Here is a 14,071-nt window from a genome sequence, read left to right as displayed (position 1 = left end):
CCGGCCAGTCATTGTTGTGATGGTTGATGTCACACCTCAAATATGGTTTGGCCTGGGTAGATGGCCAGAGCCCCTTGAACACAAATGCCATGATTGCCCCAGTCCAAACCAGCTGCTTCTCACAAAGGAATTGAGAGCCCACACAGGGTGACCCCGGACGCCACGTGCGTACTCCAATGTGTGCATTATTAGCAGCCATAAGCTTCTGACCACTGTATCTTGTTGTGTAGTGGTTGCGTAGTGGTTAAGAGCAGGTGCATTCTAATCTGGAGGAACCAGGTTCGATTCCCCGCTCTGGCGCTTGATCTGTGGAGGCTTATCTGGGGAATTCAGATTAGCCTGTGCACTCCCACACACGCCAGCTGGGTGACCTTGGGCTAGTCACAGTTCTTCTGAGCTCTCTCAGCTCCACCTACCTCACAGGGTGTTTGTTGTGGGGGGCGGGAAGGGAAAAGAGATTGTCAGCCCCTTTGAGTCTCCTACAGGAGAGAAGGGGGGGGGTATAAATCCAAACTCTTCTTCTTCTCTTTTTCAAAAATTACATTAACACCCATCTTTCCCTTGATTAGGTAAAAATAGTTAGGTCAAGGTTGTTAAAAAAAACAAATGGACATTCAGGTTTTGAGATGGGATTTCTGAAGGCTCTCTGTGAAGCCAAGAGTCTGATTAAGCAGGTTAGGGTTGTACCAATATTGAGCTCCCGGCACATGTTCAGGAATTGTTTTCCTTTCTGTTTTTTAAAAACTGGTTCCTGTTAAAAAGCCAGATGAACTCGTCTGTGTGTGCTTGTGCAACCTCTTTCTGTGGGTTCTGTGGGGCAGTACTTGGAAGGAGTTGCACAGAACTAAATTTAAACAAAACAGTTTACTTCTCTTAACAAATAACACCTTTAAAACATTTAACATTTGACATTTACACTTTACAGTCCTGTTAAGTTTGCATTTTCAAGTCCTTATATTTACAGTCTACTGATATTGCCAAGTCCAATTCTTCTTTGCTGGTGGTTGGTTTTGAAGACTTCAGAAGCTTGGTGAACGGGATTCAAGATGATGAAGGTTCCCAGAATACTCTCACCATTTACATACACAAAAACCCTTAAACAAGGTGTTAAGAGCTTAATAAAATCAATCAAGGTCCCAGCCTGGTAGCCTTGCTTCCTCCAACCTCATGAGTTCTGCAGCATTCTGCTTCTTTTCAGACTCCACCCCTTTCTGGGTCATCCCATTCTGACACAGGGGTTACACTTGGGCACAGATTTCAGATCCCTGGATGCCTGTAGAACTGCCACCTCCAGGCTGGAAATTTCCTGGAGATTTTGGGGTGGGAGCTGGGGAGGGTGAAGTTTGAGGAACAGAAAGATCTCCAAAGGGTGCAACATGCTTCCCAGAGCTGCCATTCCCCCCAGGGGACCTGATCTCTGTAGTCCTGCTGTCAGCTGAAATTCCAGATCCAGAGGCCCCACGTGGAAGTTGGCAACAGTTGGACTTCTGTTTATCATATGTGGCTTGCGCTTCTTTCAAAAGCATTTATACAATAAATCTTAAAACCACTTCCAAAAAAGAAACTGCATAATACTGCTCAGTCAGATTCAATAAAATACAGTAACTAAGAACATCACACAAACAACATTGCCAGGCCATGATCAATGAAGAAAGCGACAATTTACAGCTGCCACACCATGAGGGGATAGAGACCAAGGCTGTGCTCAAGACCGGAGATGTTATCCTATCACAACTTTCCCCATCGCGATTTTGCTATATTGCAGGTTGGCATAAGAAATTAAATGGGAAATTTTTGGGGGTGGGTGGGGGGGTGGGTTGCAGACGCCTCGGACGACAGGCGAAGGCCAGTAGATGACATAGAAACATATTTATAGTATAATATCAACAAGTTTTATCTTTTAAAACCATAAATATACACAATTTCTTTTTAAAAAGTTAAAAGAAAAGGGAAAAAAATCCAGACTTCTTCTCTGGTACGAGGGGAGGGTCAAAATATTTTAAGTGGATTTCCAGATTGCGAGAGGCTCTGCGCCCCCCCACCCCGTGCTGCGTGCCACCTTTGATTTTGATACAGTAAATGATTTAATGGTGATTTCTGTTCTTCGAACTCTCACCAACAATTCAGAGTGCCTAAGTTTAGCAAACCAGATTTCTGACTGTAATCTTAAACTGCATTAAGGATTTTTTCTATACAGACATTGGGGAATTTTTAACTAACATCTATTGAGAGTTCAATGCACAGAAATCTGCTTATCACCTCAACATGTTGATGCAGAAAAATAGCAGTCCTCTCTTATGCTAAATCTTTTGGAGCCGAACTGTGCCATTGTCATTTCAGCTATTGACTGGTTCCTAATAACAGCTGAGGTAATCAGGTGCATCCAAAAATGTGTCTGAAATGTGCAGACGTCTTTTTCAAGCAAGATTAGAAGGCCAAACTTCACTCTATCTCTATTGAATGGCAATAAATATAATACTTCTGTAAATGATTGAATTAACTGACAAATAGAACAGGAAAACCATGTGGAATCCAATGGAGCAACAAACACGAACCCTCGCACGAATTCACAACTGCGAGAAACATGCAAAAACAGCGGAAAAAGCTGTGAGGTTGTTAGAATTCTGCTACGGTTTCATCTCCATCACTCTTTTCTTGACAAGTGTCTGATGTCCCTAGCCACAGATCATGTATTGCTGCTCAGTCAGGCTCACTCCGCACATGCAGAATAATGCACTTTCAAACTGCTGTCAGTGCTCTTTGAAGCTGTGCGGAATATCAAAATCCACTTACAAACAGTTGAAAGTGGTTTGAAAACGCATTATTTTGCATGTGCAGAAGGGACCCAAGATTCAAGAAAATAAAATGCAATAACTGAAAACCACATTGCACAAACAACACTGCCAGGTAGGCCAATTTCTGTGAGTTTTACAGTCGCCCCACCCACCACGAGGCGATAGATCTCTCGCTACCAGTGAGATGTTACAACCAGGTGTCAAACACGAGGCCCTCCAGATGTGGACTACAGTTCCCATCATCCCCTGCCAGCATCATGCTGGCAGGGGATGATGGGAACTGTAGTCCATAGCAGCTGGAGGGCAGCGAGTTTTTGGGCCTTTGCTGTTGGTTTTGCAAATCTTTTCGCCGCCGCGGAGCCACCCAGGCCGGAGTCCTCTCTTGCGAAACCGACAGCTTGAATTTTACGACCGTCGTTTACACGGAAGTAAAGCGCACGGCGTGCAATGGGACTTCGTCACCCCCCTGGCAAGGAGCGCGCCGTGCAGCCCATGCAAATGAGGCCGAGGGAGGCGGGCCCTCGAGGTCGTCCCGGGCGGGGCTTGGAGGCCTCGCGAACTTCGCATTGGCCGAGGCGCGCGCCGCTCTGCGGGCCAGGCTGGACGGGCGCGCGCCATTGGGTGGCTGGGCGCCCGCCCCTTTTCCCGCGCTCCCCCTTTCGCGTGCGGGATGAGAAGTTCCCGGCTGCTTCGGCGACGGGAGGGAAATTGAAACAAATTAATAAATAAATGAGAGGGGACCCAAAATGGCGGAAAATTCAAAAGGTGAGCGAGGGAAGCGGCGAGGGCGGGCGCACGCGCGCAGCGGCGCGGAATCTTGAGGGTCGCCGCGCGCGCGCGCAAAACGGCAGCCGCGGAGGCCGGGGGGGCGGGCGGGCGGGCGGGCGGAGCGGGGGGGGGGGCGAGAGCGAAGGCTGCGCTGTCCGTCGCGAGCGCAGGAGCCAATCGGCGTCCGCCGCCACGTCTGAGACGGCAGGAGGTGCCGGCGGCGGCGGCGGCGACCGTTACGGGGCGGGCGGGCGAAGGTCCGCCGGCTTCCCTCCCCCTCTCAGGCCGAAGGCGGGAATGTCGCGGGGCAGTGAAGAGCCCCGTGGGTGAGGCGGCCACCTCGCCTCCCGCGGACGCTAAGCGCCGTCCTGCCCCTCAGTGATCCCGGCTCCTTCGGTTTCCCTCAGAGCCGCCGGGGAGGCCCGTGCTGATCTCTTCCCGCCTCTCTGGAGGGCTTGAGGGAGAGAGCGATGAACTGCAGGGCAGAGCCCGGATTCGAACTCAGGACTCTCCAGCTTCGGGGCGGCTACGAGGCAGCTCTGTGGCCTGAGGCAGCTTCCACCTGTGCTGCATGTGAAAGGAGACAAAAGGACTGACCACTGCACCGCACGGCCTCCACACGCGCTCCTCCGCCGCCTGACACCGATACAGAATTGGCTTCTCTGGCGCTTAATTGACATGTGGTTCGGGGCACAGGGCGCCCTTTTGAAATCCTAGCCCGGTGACGGCGAACCTTTTCGAGACCGAGTGCAGCCCAAACTGCAACCCAGAACCCGCTTATTTATCGCAAAGTGCCAACACGGCAATTTAACCTGAATACCGAGGTTTTAGTTTAGATTTAGAAAAAACGGTTGGCTCCGAGGCGTGTATTACTCGGGAGTAAGGTTGGTGGTAGTCGGTGGCTTTGCTTTGAAGCAACCCTGCAATTCTTCCAATGGGTGAATCACGACCCTAGGAGGGTTTACTCAGAAGCAGGCCCCATTGCCAGCAACCAAGCTTACTCCCAGGTAAAGGATGGTTCTTTAGTTCTTTGCATGAAAATCAGTGGGGTTTAACAGCACTTAACAGGGTTACCTACACTGCCTCCCCAAAACTAGGTCTTAGGTTTAATCCTAATAATCAAGCCTAGTGACTCAGGCCAGCCTAGATGTGTGGGGGGGGGGGGCTCTATTTGCACGTGCCCACAGAGAGGGCTCTGAGTGCCACCTCTAGCACCCGTGCCATAGGTTCGCCCTCACTGTCCTAGTGTTTAATCTGCTGGAAGGGTGGCGGGAGATCCTTTTGCACTCAACTGAAGGACCCCTCTGGAGCCTGGTCCCATTTACACCCCTGCTTTTCTCCCCCCCCCCCCCCATGTAGCAAAACCCTTTTCCTTTTGGGGGACAAACTTCAGACTTGACTTTTGACAGGACTGACCTTCCTGTGGCCTTTAGGACACCCTGACTATTGACATCTCCGACTCATGAGGCCTTGAAGGCAGTCGTCTCTCCACCTTTAAACTTCGCTCCCTAAAGCCCCCCTGCTATTCTGCCCTCAGTTCTGGCTTGACAATGCGACCATAATTGATGCTGTGCTGGATCCGAGGCCAACTGCGCCTTGCAGACCAACAAGATTTTCAGAGTGTACTTTATTTTGTGTACTTTATTTACTGAAAAGTGAGGAGAAAAACTTAAGTTTCTGGGTCCAACTGATGATTACAATTCAGCCGCTAACAAACGTTCAGTGTATGATTACTCAAAAGTAAATCTCACCTTGCTTAGTCACTCTAGGTAATTGGACATGGGACTGTAGCCTGTAGCTGGAAGGAGATTTTTAACTGCTAGAATGGTGAGGCTTTTGAATTGCCCCCATAAAAAAGTTATAGGAGAAAAAAATCAGTAGGGTGGACAACATTAAATGAGTATCTTTCAACTTGCCACTTCCTCATTTGTCGTTAGTTCTGAATTAGATTCAACTGTTAAAAGTCTTCTGTGTGTTGTTTATGACCAGACGCTTCTCACACATTGGATAGTTTAATGGGTATATGTGCTAATTGTGTGGGGTGGCATAGTGGGTAAGAGTGTCAGATCACAGAGACCAAGGTTTGAATCCACACTCTGCCATGGAAACTTGCTTGATCTTAAGTCAGCCACACACACACACACTGTTTGCAGAGTTGTGAGGATACAGTGGAGGAGAAGAAAACAATGTAAACCATTTTAGGGGAGAAAGGCAGGATATAAATAAAATAAGTAGATAAATAGGCTCCACTTAGCCTCTCTTAATATTACATTTTAATTTCTCTGATCAGTTTTTTCTTGGAAATGAGCCATGTCAGATGACCTGAGCGCTTGTGACTCCAGTATATGTCAATCACAGCAATTTTTTATGTGAATGCCTGACCTGAAGTATCTAAACGCCCCATTGGAAAGGGGATTCTTTGGGTGTGTGTTTCTAGACAATCTCCTTCCTCTTTTTTTTCTCATCAGTTGGCAAATGGAGGAAATAACCCTATTTGTTAGGGTCTGCGCTAGTGAAACAACTACCAATGACTCTGCTTGGCGAGTAAAATTAATGGTAGAATCTTGGTGATGCATGTTGTTCTGAATAGCCAGTGATAAGCAAGTGGTCCTGCTGCCATCTCTTCCTAACTGATGTGCCAGTCCAGCGCATTGGGTGCCAGTGTATCTGAGAGACCTAGGTTCAAACAACCTCACTGCCCTGAGGCTGGCTGGGTAAACTGTCAGTCTAATCTGCCTCCCTGAGTTATTGGGCAGATAAGACTAATGTACTTCTTGGAGGAAAAATGGTTTTATGTACTATTATGGTTATTGCTTTGTTTATAATTGTTAGCGGTCTTGAGTTCTGTAAGGTAGAAATGTGGCTGCTAAATGTTTTAAATTGATAAAAAATGAGTACACAGTCATACTAGATGGCAAATATGGGGTTTGTACCTATTCAGGAGTTCTGTGGGGAGCTGGCTGAGAGACGTAACAGAAGTCAGAATTGCATTGGCACAAGTTATGCATGGTTTGTAGGTTGATGCTCAAGGGGCATCACCTGATTTGTCTGTGTCAGTGGTCTGACACTATGATATCTGTGGACATTGGGGGATTTATAGCTTCCGCCTGTATTGCATATGAAAGAAGACAACAAGAAATGAGAGCTGCAGATAAGTGGAAAGCTTGTTGCTGGATTGAGTGAGACTGGTATGGAACTGGCATGTGGAAGTAAATCTAGGTTTGTAACCAAGACCTTCTAAGATGGCTTGCTAGAGCTGCTTTACCTGCTCGGCCCTGCAACCAAGCTGAGCAATGTGCCTCTGGCACAACTTCCTGAGATTTCTTTTCCCCAGTGACTCCTAGGTTAAAAGCTTTATAAGGACTAGCCAGAGAAACCAACTCTTTAAGGCAAAATTATGCTTCTTCTAACAATTCATTTCTGCCCTTTTCTCCATTCCCAACACCTGTAGCCTGCTCTGTTTGTTGCAAATCCACTTGGTCCCAACTCCAGGATTTATGCCGCTTGGAAAAGGTGTGCTGTGCTGACTTTGGCATCACCAGGAAAAACCTGTATGATTTTGAAGTGGAATATCTGTGTGACTACAAGAAAATCCGGGTAAGTTTTCTTGTCTTCTCACTGCTTTTGCATTGCCTCCTTTACGTGACCTCGCATTTTTTTTCCTTGTTCTCAGTTGACAGATTCTGTACAGAGTCCTTGCATTATTATGGGCTGTCTCTTCTTCCTTTGCTCCCATTCCCATGTCATTATTTTTAGCCTAGTAGTATGGAAAACTGACAAACTGGTTTAGGATTGTTTAATTCCATTTTGGATTCTTGGGTTCTATCCTGGGTTTGGGCTTTTTAGTAGAGATTGTTTATTTATTTATGCAATTTTTATACCACCTTTCCCTTCTGCCTCCGGGTTATTTCTGACATATGTAAATGTCATAATAACCAATATAAATAATTAAAAGCTAAAGGTATGAAATGTAATATTTATATTTTAACATTTAAAGTCCAGCAATCAACACTTACTGAACAATATAGGAACAATAATTTAAGAAAGGAACCAGGCAAGGAATAGGAGGAAGGCCAGCTATGATGGACATCGCTGCTGCCTTCAACCACAGGCCCGTGTGGGATGCGCTGTTCTTGCATCCCCAGTTGAAGGAGCACAGGGTTATCTCTCCCCAATACATTACTGAGTGACCTTGCTTTCTGGGGTCAGTTTTCAGCTCTGGGAAGAGAATGGTCATGTTTTGAGCTGACACTGTGCATGATAATCTTTTCTCAGGATGAGGAATACTACCTGGTGAAGTGGCGTGGCTACTCTGATTCGCAAAACACCTGGGAACCCCGTAAGAACTTGCGCTGCATCAGCATCCTCAAGCAGTTCAACCGGGACCTAGAGCAGGCGCTGATCTGGCAAGGAGGCAAGATCAGGAAGAACATCCGCATGCTCGACCAAGGCCTCTCCAACTATCTGGTGCAGAAGGCGAAGCAGCGGCAGGCCCTGCAGCAGTGGGAATACGAGCTCAACGCCAAACGCAATCACAAGGGTCGCATCGTCGTGGAGAACGAGGTGGACTTGGACGGGCCTCCCCGGGACTTTGTCTACATCAACGAGTACAAGGTTGGGGACGGCATCATTCTCAACCAGGTTGCTGTGGGCTGTGAATGCCGAGACTGTCTGTCGGACACCATGGGGGGCTGTTGCCCAGGAGCCTCGCACCACAAATTTGCCTACAATGAGCTTGGCCAAGTGAAGATCAAGGCGGGCATGCCCATCTACGAGTGCAATTCTCGCTGCAGCTGTGGGATCGAGTGCCTCAACCGGGTGGTGCAGAAAGGCATTCGTTACGACCTCTGCATTTTCCGGACAGATAATGGGCGTGGCTGGGGTGTGCGTACGCTGGAGAAGATCCGCAAGAACAGCTTTGTCATGGAATATGTGGGAGAGGTAGGATTCGCTGGCAGGAGACAAAAGAAGTTTACTGATGACCCAGTATGTAGAAAAAAAAATTGAAACTGGATTGTCAAAGGCTTTCGTGGCCGGAACCAAAGGGCTGTTGCAGAGTTTCTGGGCTGTGAAGCTGGGCTGTGGCCTGAAGGTTTTTGTGCCTCTGTGGCGGGCACTTTCAGTGGCCTGTCATGGTAAGATTCTCTTCGTGGCCTCTGAAAGTGCCAGCCACAGATGAGGGTGAAATGTTAGGAGCAAAAACTGTGACCCTGGCCACAGAGCCCGGAAACCCACCACAGCCAAACTGAAACTGGGTTCACCCGGATAAAGTCAGAACGGAAGTGCTAATGCTCTGTGCATATTCAAAAATGAGGAATCTCAGAGTTGCCAGTTAGGGTGAGCATGACAGATTGTCTCATCTAGGGGTCCCCTATCTTTTTGAACCGCTGGGCATGAAGAGGGCAACAAGCGCCACTATAAAAGGGCTGCCCCAAGAGGTGGAGGCAACCCCTAACAGAGGAAGAGGGATGGGGAACATAACTGCACAAATAGATGAAACGCAAAGGAGCTTTACACATCAAGGAGATGACCAGTGATGGAAAGGGTAGAGCCTGTTTATAAGATTCTTGGTCTTTTTCCAGGGACTGATAGGAGGATCCAGGTGAAAAGCCCTTTTATTTCTATAAAGGTATTTTGTCACTGGTCCTGCCTTCACAGTGTTTCTGCCTACTTTTTGAAACACTTGGAAATGCTTGCATGTGCCCACACATGCCACATTGGGCAACCCTGGTTTAGTCCATGGTTGGAGTTCCATCTGAGATAGTGGTCATGAAATGCAACCAGAGAAGGTTGCTTTGAAGGAAAAGATACTGGATGAATCCTGTTAATGCCCTGAAATATTCATCTAATGCTTCCACCAATACTTGTGTTGCTGTAAAATTTTGATTTTTCCCCCTCTCTCCCTTTCTATCATAAAATGCTGCTGCTTAGCCCCAAAGTTGCTGTGTCTTAGAGATCACTGTGCACTGTCAGTATTAAGATAATCTTCTATTATGTTTGTACGTGGCTGCTTATGAAATTTTGACCCCTTCTGCACATGCAGAATAATGCACTTTCAATCCACTTTCAGTGCTCTTTGCAGCTGTGTGGAATAGCAGAATCCACTTGCAACCAATTGTGAAAGTGGATTGAAAGTGCATGATTCTGCCTGTGCGGAAGGGGCCGTCGAGTACACACTCACATCAGTAAGAAGATTATAAAGGGAAAGGCCTGCCGAATATATAATAGGACAAAACTTGCTTCACACAGTGAGAGGGTCACATCAGAAGTGAGATACTTTGGAACCAGCACAAAAACACTTGGGGGGTGGGGGTGGCGGCAGCTGCCAAATTTCACTAAAGAAGATGTAGTTCACATCAACTCGTGTGACTACTTCAAAGATGCAAGGAATCATTTGGCAACTCTCCCACTATGGTGAGAATAGCTTTAGGTCTGTGAGTGTGTTTGGGTAGGAAGTGCCACCAAATCACAGCTGACTGATGGCATCCCCATAGGGTTTTCAAGGCAGATGTTTAGAGGTGGTTTGCCACTGCCTGCCTTTGTGTGAGGAGAGTTCTGAGAGAACTCTGACTGACCCAAGTTCACCCAGCAGGCTTCATGTGGAGGAGTGGGGAATCAGATCCACTTCCCCAGATTAGAGTCTGCTGCTGTTACCCTCTGCCCCATGCTGGCTCCAAAGGTCTGTGAATGGAGTGCTCTTAATGTGCCACGTGCATTTAAGGGTTAATTGGAATGTTTGAATGTTAATGGAGGCGCTTGCTGAAGATTTTGGGGTTTTTACCCATCAAGTTGTAGCTGGCTTGTGGCACCCCCTTAGGGTTTTCAAGTCAAGGGATGTTCAAAGGTGGTTTGCCATTGCCTTCCTCTGCCTGGGCTTCCTTGGTGGGCTTCCATCCAAGTGCTGACTAGGGCTGACCTTGTGTGGCTTCCATGATCTGACAACCCTGCGCTGACCAGGTCAGGGCTTGCTGAAGATAGCACTAAGGTATTAGGAAATGTGTAGACAGCTGTACAAAACATGGAGACATGCAGGGGGCCAGCAGAAGAAATGGGTACAGAAATACAGGGAACTGAAAGGGTGGTTCATAGAAGTGGGTTAAGAAAGAAGATAAGAGTTTGGATTTATACCCTGGCTTTCTTTCCCATAAGGAAACCAGAGGCGGCTTACAAACTCTTCCCTTCCTCTCCCCACAACAGACACCTTGTGAGGTAGGTGGGGCTGAGAGAGTTCTGAGTGAACCGTGACATAGCCCAAGGTCACCCAAGAGGCTTCATGTGTAGGAGCAGGGAAACAAATCCAGTTCACCAGATAAGAATCCACTGCTCATGTGAAGGAGTGGGGAATCAAACCCAGTTCTCCAGATTAAGAGTTTACCCCTCTTTACCACCACATCATGCTGACTCTCAAAGCAGAAAGCAGAAATGCATTTAGCTTCTTCTTTCTTATCTTTCCCAGATCATCACATCGGAGGAGGCAGAGCGAAGGGGTCAGATCTACGACCGGCAGGGTGCCACTTACCTCTTTGACCTGGACTATGTAGAGGATGTGTACACGGTGGATGCTGCCTACTACGGCAACATTTCACATTTTGTCAACCACAGTGTGAGTAGAGCGGGTCATAACTGCAAGGGAAGTAGTAGAGGCAGTGGTGCTCTCAAGTCTCAGCCGACATGTGGTAACCCAATAGGGTTTTCAGGGCAAGGGATATTCAGAGGTGGTTTGCCATTTTCTGCCTCTAGGTAGCAACCCTGGGCCTGCTCGGTGGTCTTCTATCCAAGTTCTGACCCTGAAAATAAGCTGCCCTTATTTTCTGAGACCTCATGGGAGTTGACTAGCCTGGGCCATCCAGATCAGGGTTTTTATTAACACTCCATCTTAATTTGGACTTTGGCTTGATTTCTCCCTCTCCTTGTTGTTCTTTGCTTCTAGTGTAACCCTAACCTCCAGGTGTACAATGTCTTTATCGAAAATTTGGACGAGCGGCTGCCACGCATTGCCTTCTTTGCTACTCGGTCAATCCGTATCGGTGAAGAACTCACCTTTGACTACAACATGCAAGGTAATCTGCAGAAATTTGGAAGGGCCAAGTTGGGGCTTGTGGCAGATTGCACAGTGCAGTTTAGCATTGGGACTAAAGGGTTCTGTTGAACTGTTTCAAACAAGTTAGATTTTGACTGTGTTAAAACACTACTGGTAACTTAACTTTGGTATCTCTCCTTAAGTGCTGGGTAATTAGAAAGCATTATGTTAACGAAAGTGAGCTGTTGCTAGAACTCAGTCTATTGGGTCAAGTAAATAATTGTGCCCCACACACACGCACGCCCCCCAGTAAATAATTGTGCCCCCCACACACACACCCAGCAGGTATAGTACAAAAAAAGTGTTCCTGACTCCAGATTTCACCCCATCTGCCCCTCCTCTCCCCCCACAGTGGACCCTGTAAATGCAGAGAGCACCCGGATGGACACTAATTTCAGCCTTGTGGGCGGCCTGACTGGCTCCCCAAAGAAGCGGATGCGCATTGAGTGCAAGTGCGGCACAGAGTCCTGCCGAAAATACCTCTTCTAATTCTTTGTTGGTTTTGCTTGGAAGATGTCTGGCCATGCTTGAACTGGAAAGCAAGAGATGAACTGGCAGTTGCTGAAAAATAGCAGGCAAGACGGCAAGAGCCAGCAACGTACCTGCTTGAAAAATGGATTATTGGGACTCTGGACTGTATGGGGGGTGGGGTGGGGGCAGTGACCTGCATCTGCTATGCTGGCCAGCCTCTGTGCAATGGCTTTTTGTTGCCCAACAGGAGTATTCTAGTGGTATGGGGGGGACTTTTCAATAGTCAGGTGATTAGTTTGACTTGTCAAACACTGCTGAGATGCTAGCTGCAAGGACAACAACCTAGAACAGATCATAAGTCTGTGGGGGTGCCTTCTCCTCAGTTTATTAGAAACGCTCGATTTTAGGTACTTCAGGGCAGAAAACACTGGCTAATTCGTTCTGGTTTACTAGATGGAAGGAAAGCAAGATGGAAGGTCTTGCTTTCTAAATTGGAAGCATTTCTTCGTTGCTGTACAGATAGGAGGGAAACCACTTGGCTTTTAATGGATTTGATGTGCTCTGCATTATCTCAGTGGGCTATTTAGGACTCCTGTCCATCTCTGTACATTCATGGAACCTCTTTTCCGTTAACAGAGAGGAGAGCGTCCACAATAACTTGTACTTGAAGTCGCACTTATTGCCTACATTTGGGTTGTCCTATGCAAACAGATAAGCCGTTGTCACCTCTCTTTATATATATTTTTTCCCTAAAAAGGACATTTTAAAAAGTCTATTTGTGGACGTGGGCTGGGGCAAAGAATCTAGCTTCTAGGAGCAGCTGTGCTTTGGGAGGTGCGGCGAAGTATCTGAATGTTGGTTGATGGACTTAATTCGATTGTTGGATTCTTTATTTTGTTTGTGACAACACCTTTTGTATCAACTGTTTCTTTTTTTACAAAAAACAAAATTCAAATGGTTTGAGTGGCCTGATTGTGCACGGAAAACTGGAAGCCGTTCCAAACCTGGCAAGAGGAAGGCAAAGTTGAGGTTGGCTAATATTTGAGGAAGTTATACTAGTTTCATTTGCTGCATAATTTATTGGCCTTAAATACTGGAAATGGGGGGAGAGTCACAGGGCTGCACTTCTGTCTGACTTTGGCAGAACAATGCACTTTCCGTGCACTATGCAGCTAGAAATAGCAAAATCCACTTGCAAATAATTGTGAGGGTAGATTGAAAGTGCAATGTTCTGCATGTGTGGGAGGGGCCTTTTGGCACCTATGAAGATGCTTTATACTCAATCACCTGGTCCCTCAAGGCCAGGGTTGTCTGTTCAACCTGGCAGTGGCTGCCCAGGATCTCTGGCATCCGCCATGTGACCCTTTTACATAGAAATGCCGCAGTTTGAACCTGGCACCTGGGCAGTTGCTCTGCCCCACACTTGTCAGGCTTTTGAAACTATTCTTTTAACTTCTTGATATCTGTTTCTCTTGTGGTCAGCCATTTATATTGTGATATTTCTTACACCATGGAAGATATTCTTTCCTTCTTTCTCTGCCTTATGAAGACAGAACTGATTAGACCTTCCCACATCTCAGCTTGAAAGTGAAGGGTAATGAGAGATCGCTGGAGTGTAGTGCGTGTAGCTCCTATACTAGGGTTTAGTGATGAATTAGAGGGGGAAATAGTTTGTGGCCGAAATTCATTTGGGGGAGAGAGTGTACAAATGGGCTAAGTGTAGCTGTCCACCTGTATTGCAAGTTGGAGAAGGACTACTTTAATTCCACACAGCTGCTTATTTTGGGGGCAAAAAGGTGAACAAAAGCCCTCTTATACCTCCTATTCAGTTTTCCATTGGCTATAAGCATGTGCAAATTTGAATTTCATATGAGAGAAATGTGAGCCAGCATAGTGTAGTAGTAGCAGCTAAGAGGAGGTGGACTCTAATCTGGAGAACCAGGTTAGATTCACCATT

The 14,071-nt window shown here is 47.1% G+C and overlaps 1 protein-coding gene across 1 annotated transcript; it reads left to right on the top strand.

Moving 5' to 3' along the window:
- Positions 1-3,421: 3,421 nt before the first annotated feature.
- SUV39H1 (SUV39H1 histone lysine methyltransferase) lies at positions 3,422-13,072 on the top strand. Its single transcript, XM_048490201.1, has 6 exons — positions 3,422-3,560; positions 7,015-7,160; positions 7,839-8,504; positions 11,020-11,166; positions 11,494-11,623; positions 11,996-13,072. The coding sequence occupies exons 1-6, from the start codon at positions 3,542-3,544 to the stop codon at positions 12,130-12,132; spliced, it is 1,245 nt and encodes a 414-aa protein (XP_048346158.1). The 5' UTR covers positions 3,422-3,541; the 3' UTR covers positions 12,133-13,072.
- The last annotated feature ends 999 nt before the right edge of the window (positions 13,073-14,071 follow it).

The sequence above is a fragment of the Sphaerodactylus townsendi genome, linkage group LG03 (assembly GCF_021028975.2).
Source record: "Sphaerodactylus townsendi isolate TG3544 linkage group LG03, MPM_Stown_v2.3, whole genome shotgun sequence".
Taxonomy (NCBI): Eukaryota; Metazoa; Chordata; class Lepidosauria; order Squamata; family Sphaerodactylidae; genus Sphaerodactylus; species Sphaerodactylus townsendi.
The sequence above is the reverse complement of the archived record's forward strand: the minus strand, read 5'-3'. Positions and strand labels throughout refer to the sequence as shown.

Bases quoted from the DNA above. Each gene is read 5' to 3' on its own strand.
- SUV39H1 (XM_048490201.1), top strand. The intron at 11,167-11,493 runs GTGAGTAGAGCG...CTTTGCTTCTAG, and splicing joins CACATTTTGTCAACCACAGT to TGTAACCCTAACCTCCAGGT. The intron at 11,624-11,995 runs GTAATCTGCAGA...CTCCCCCCACAG, and splicing joins CTTTGACTACAACATGCAAG to TGGACCCTGTAAATGCAGAG.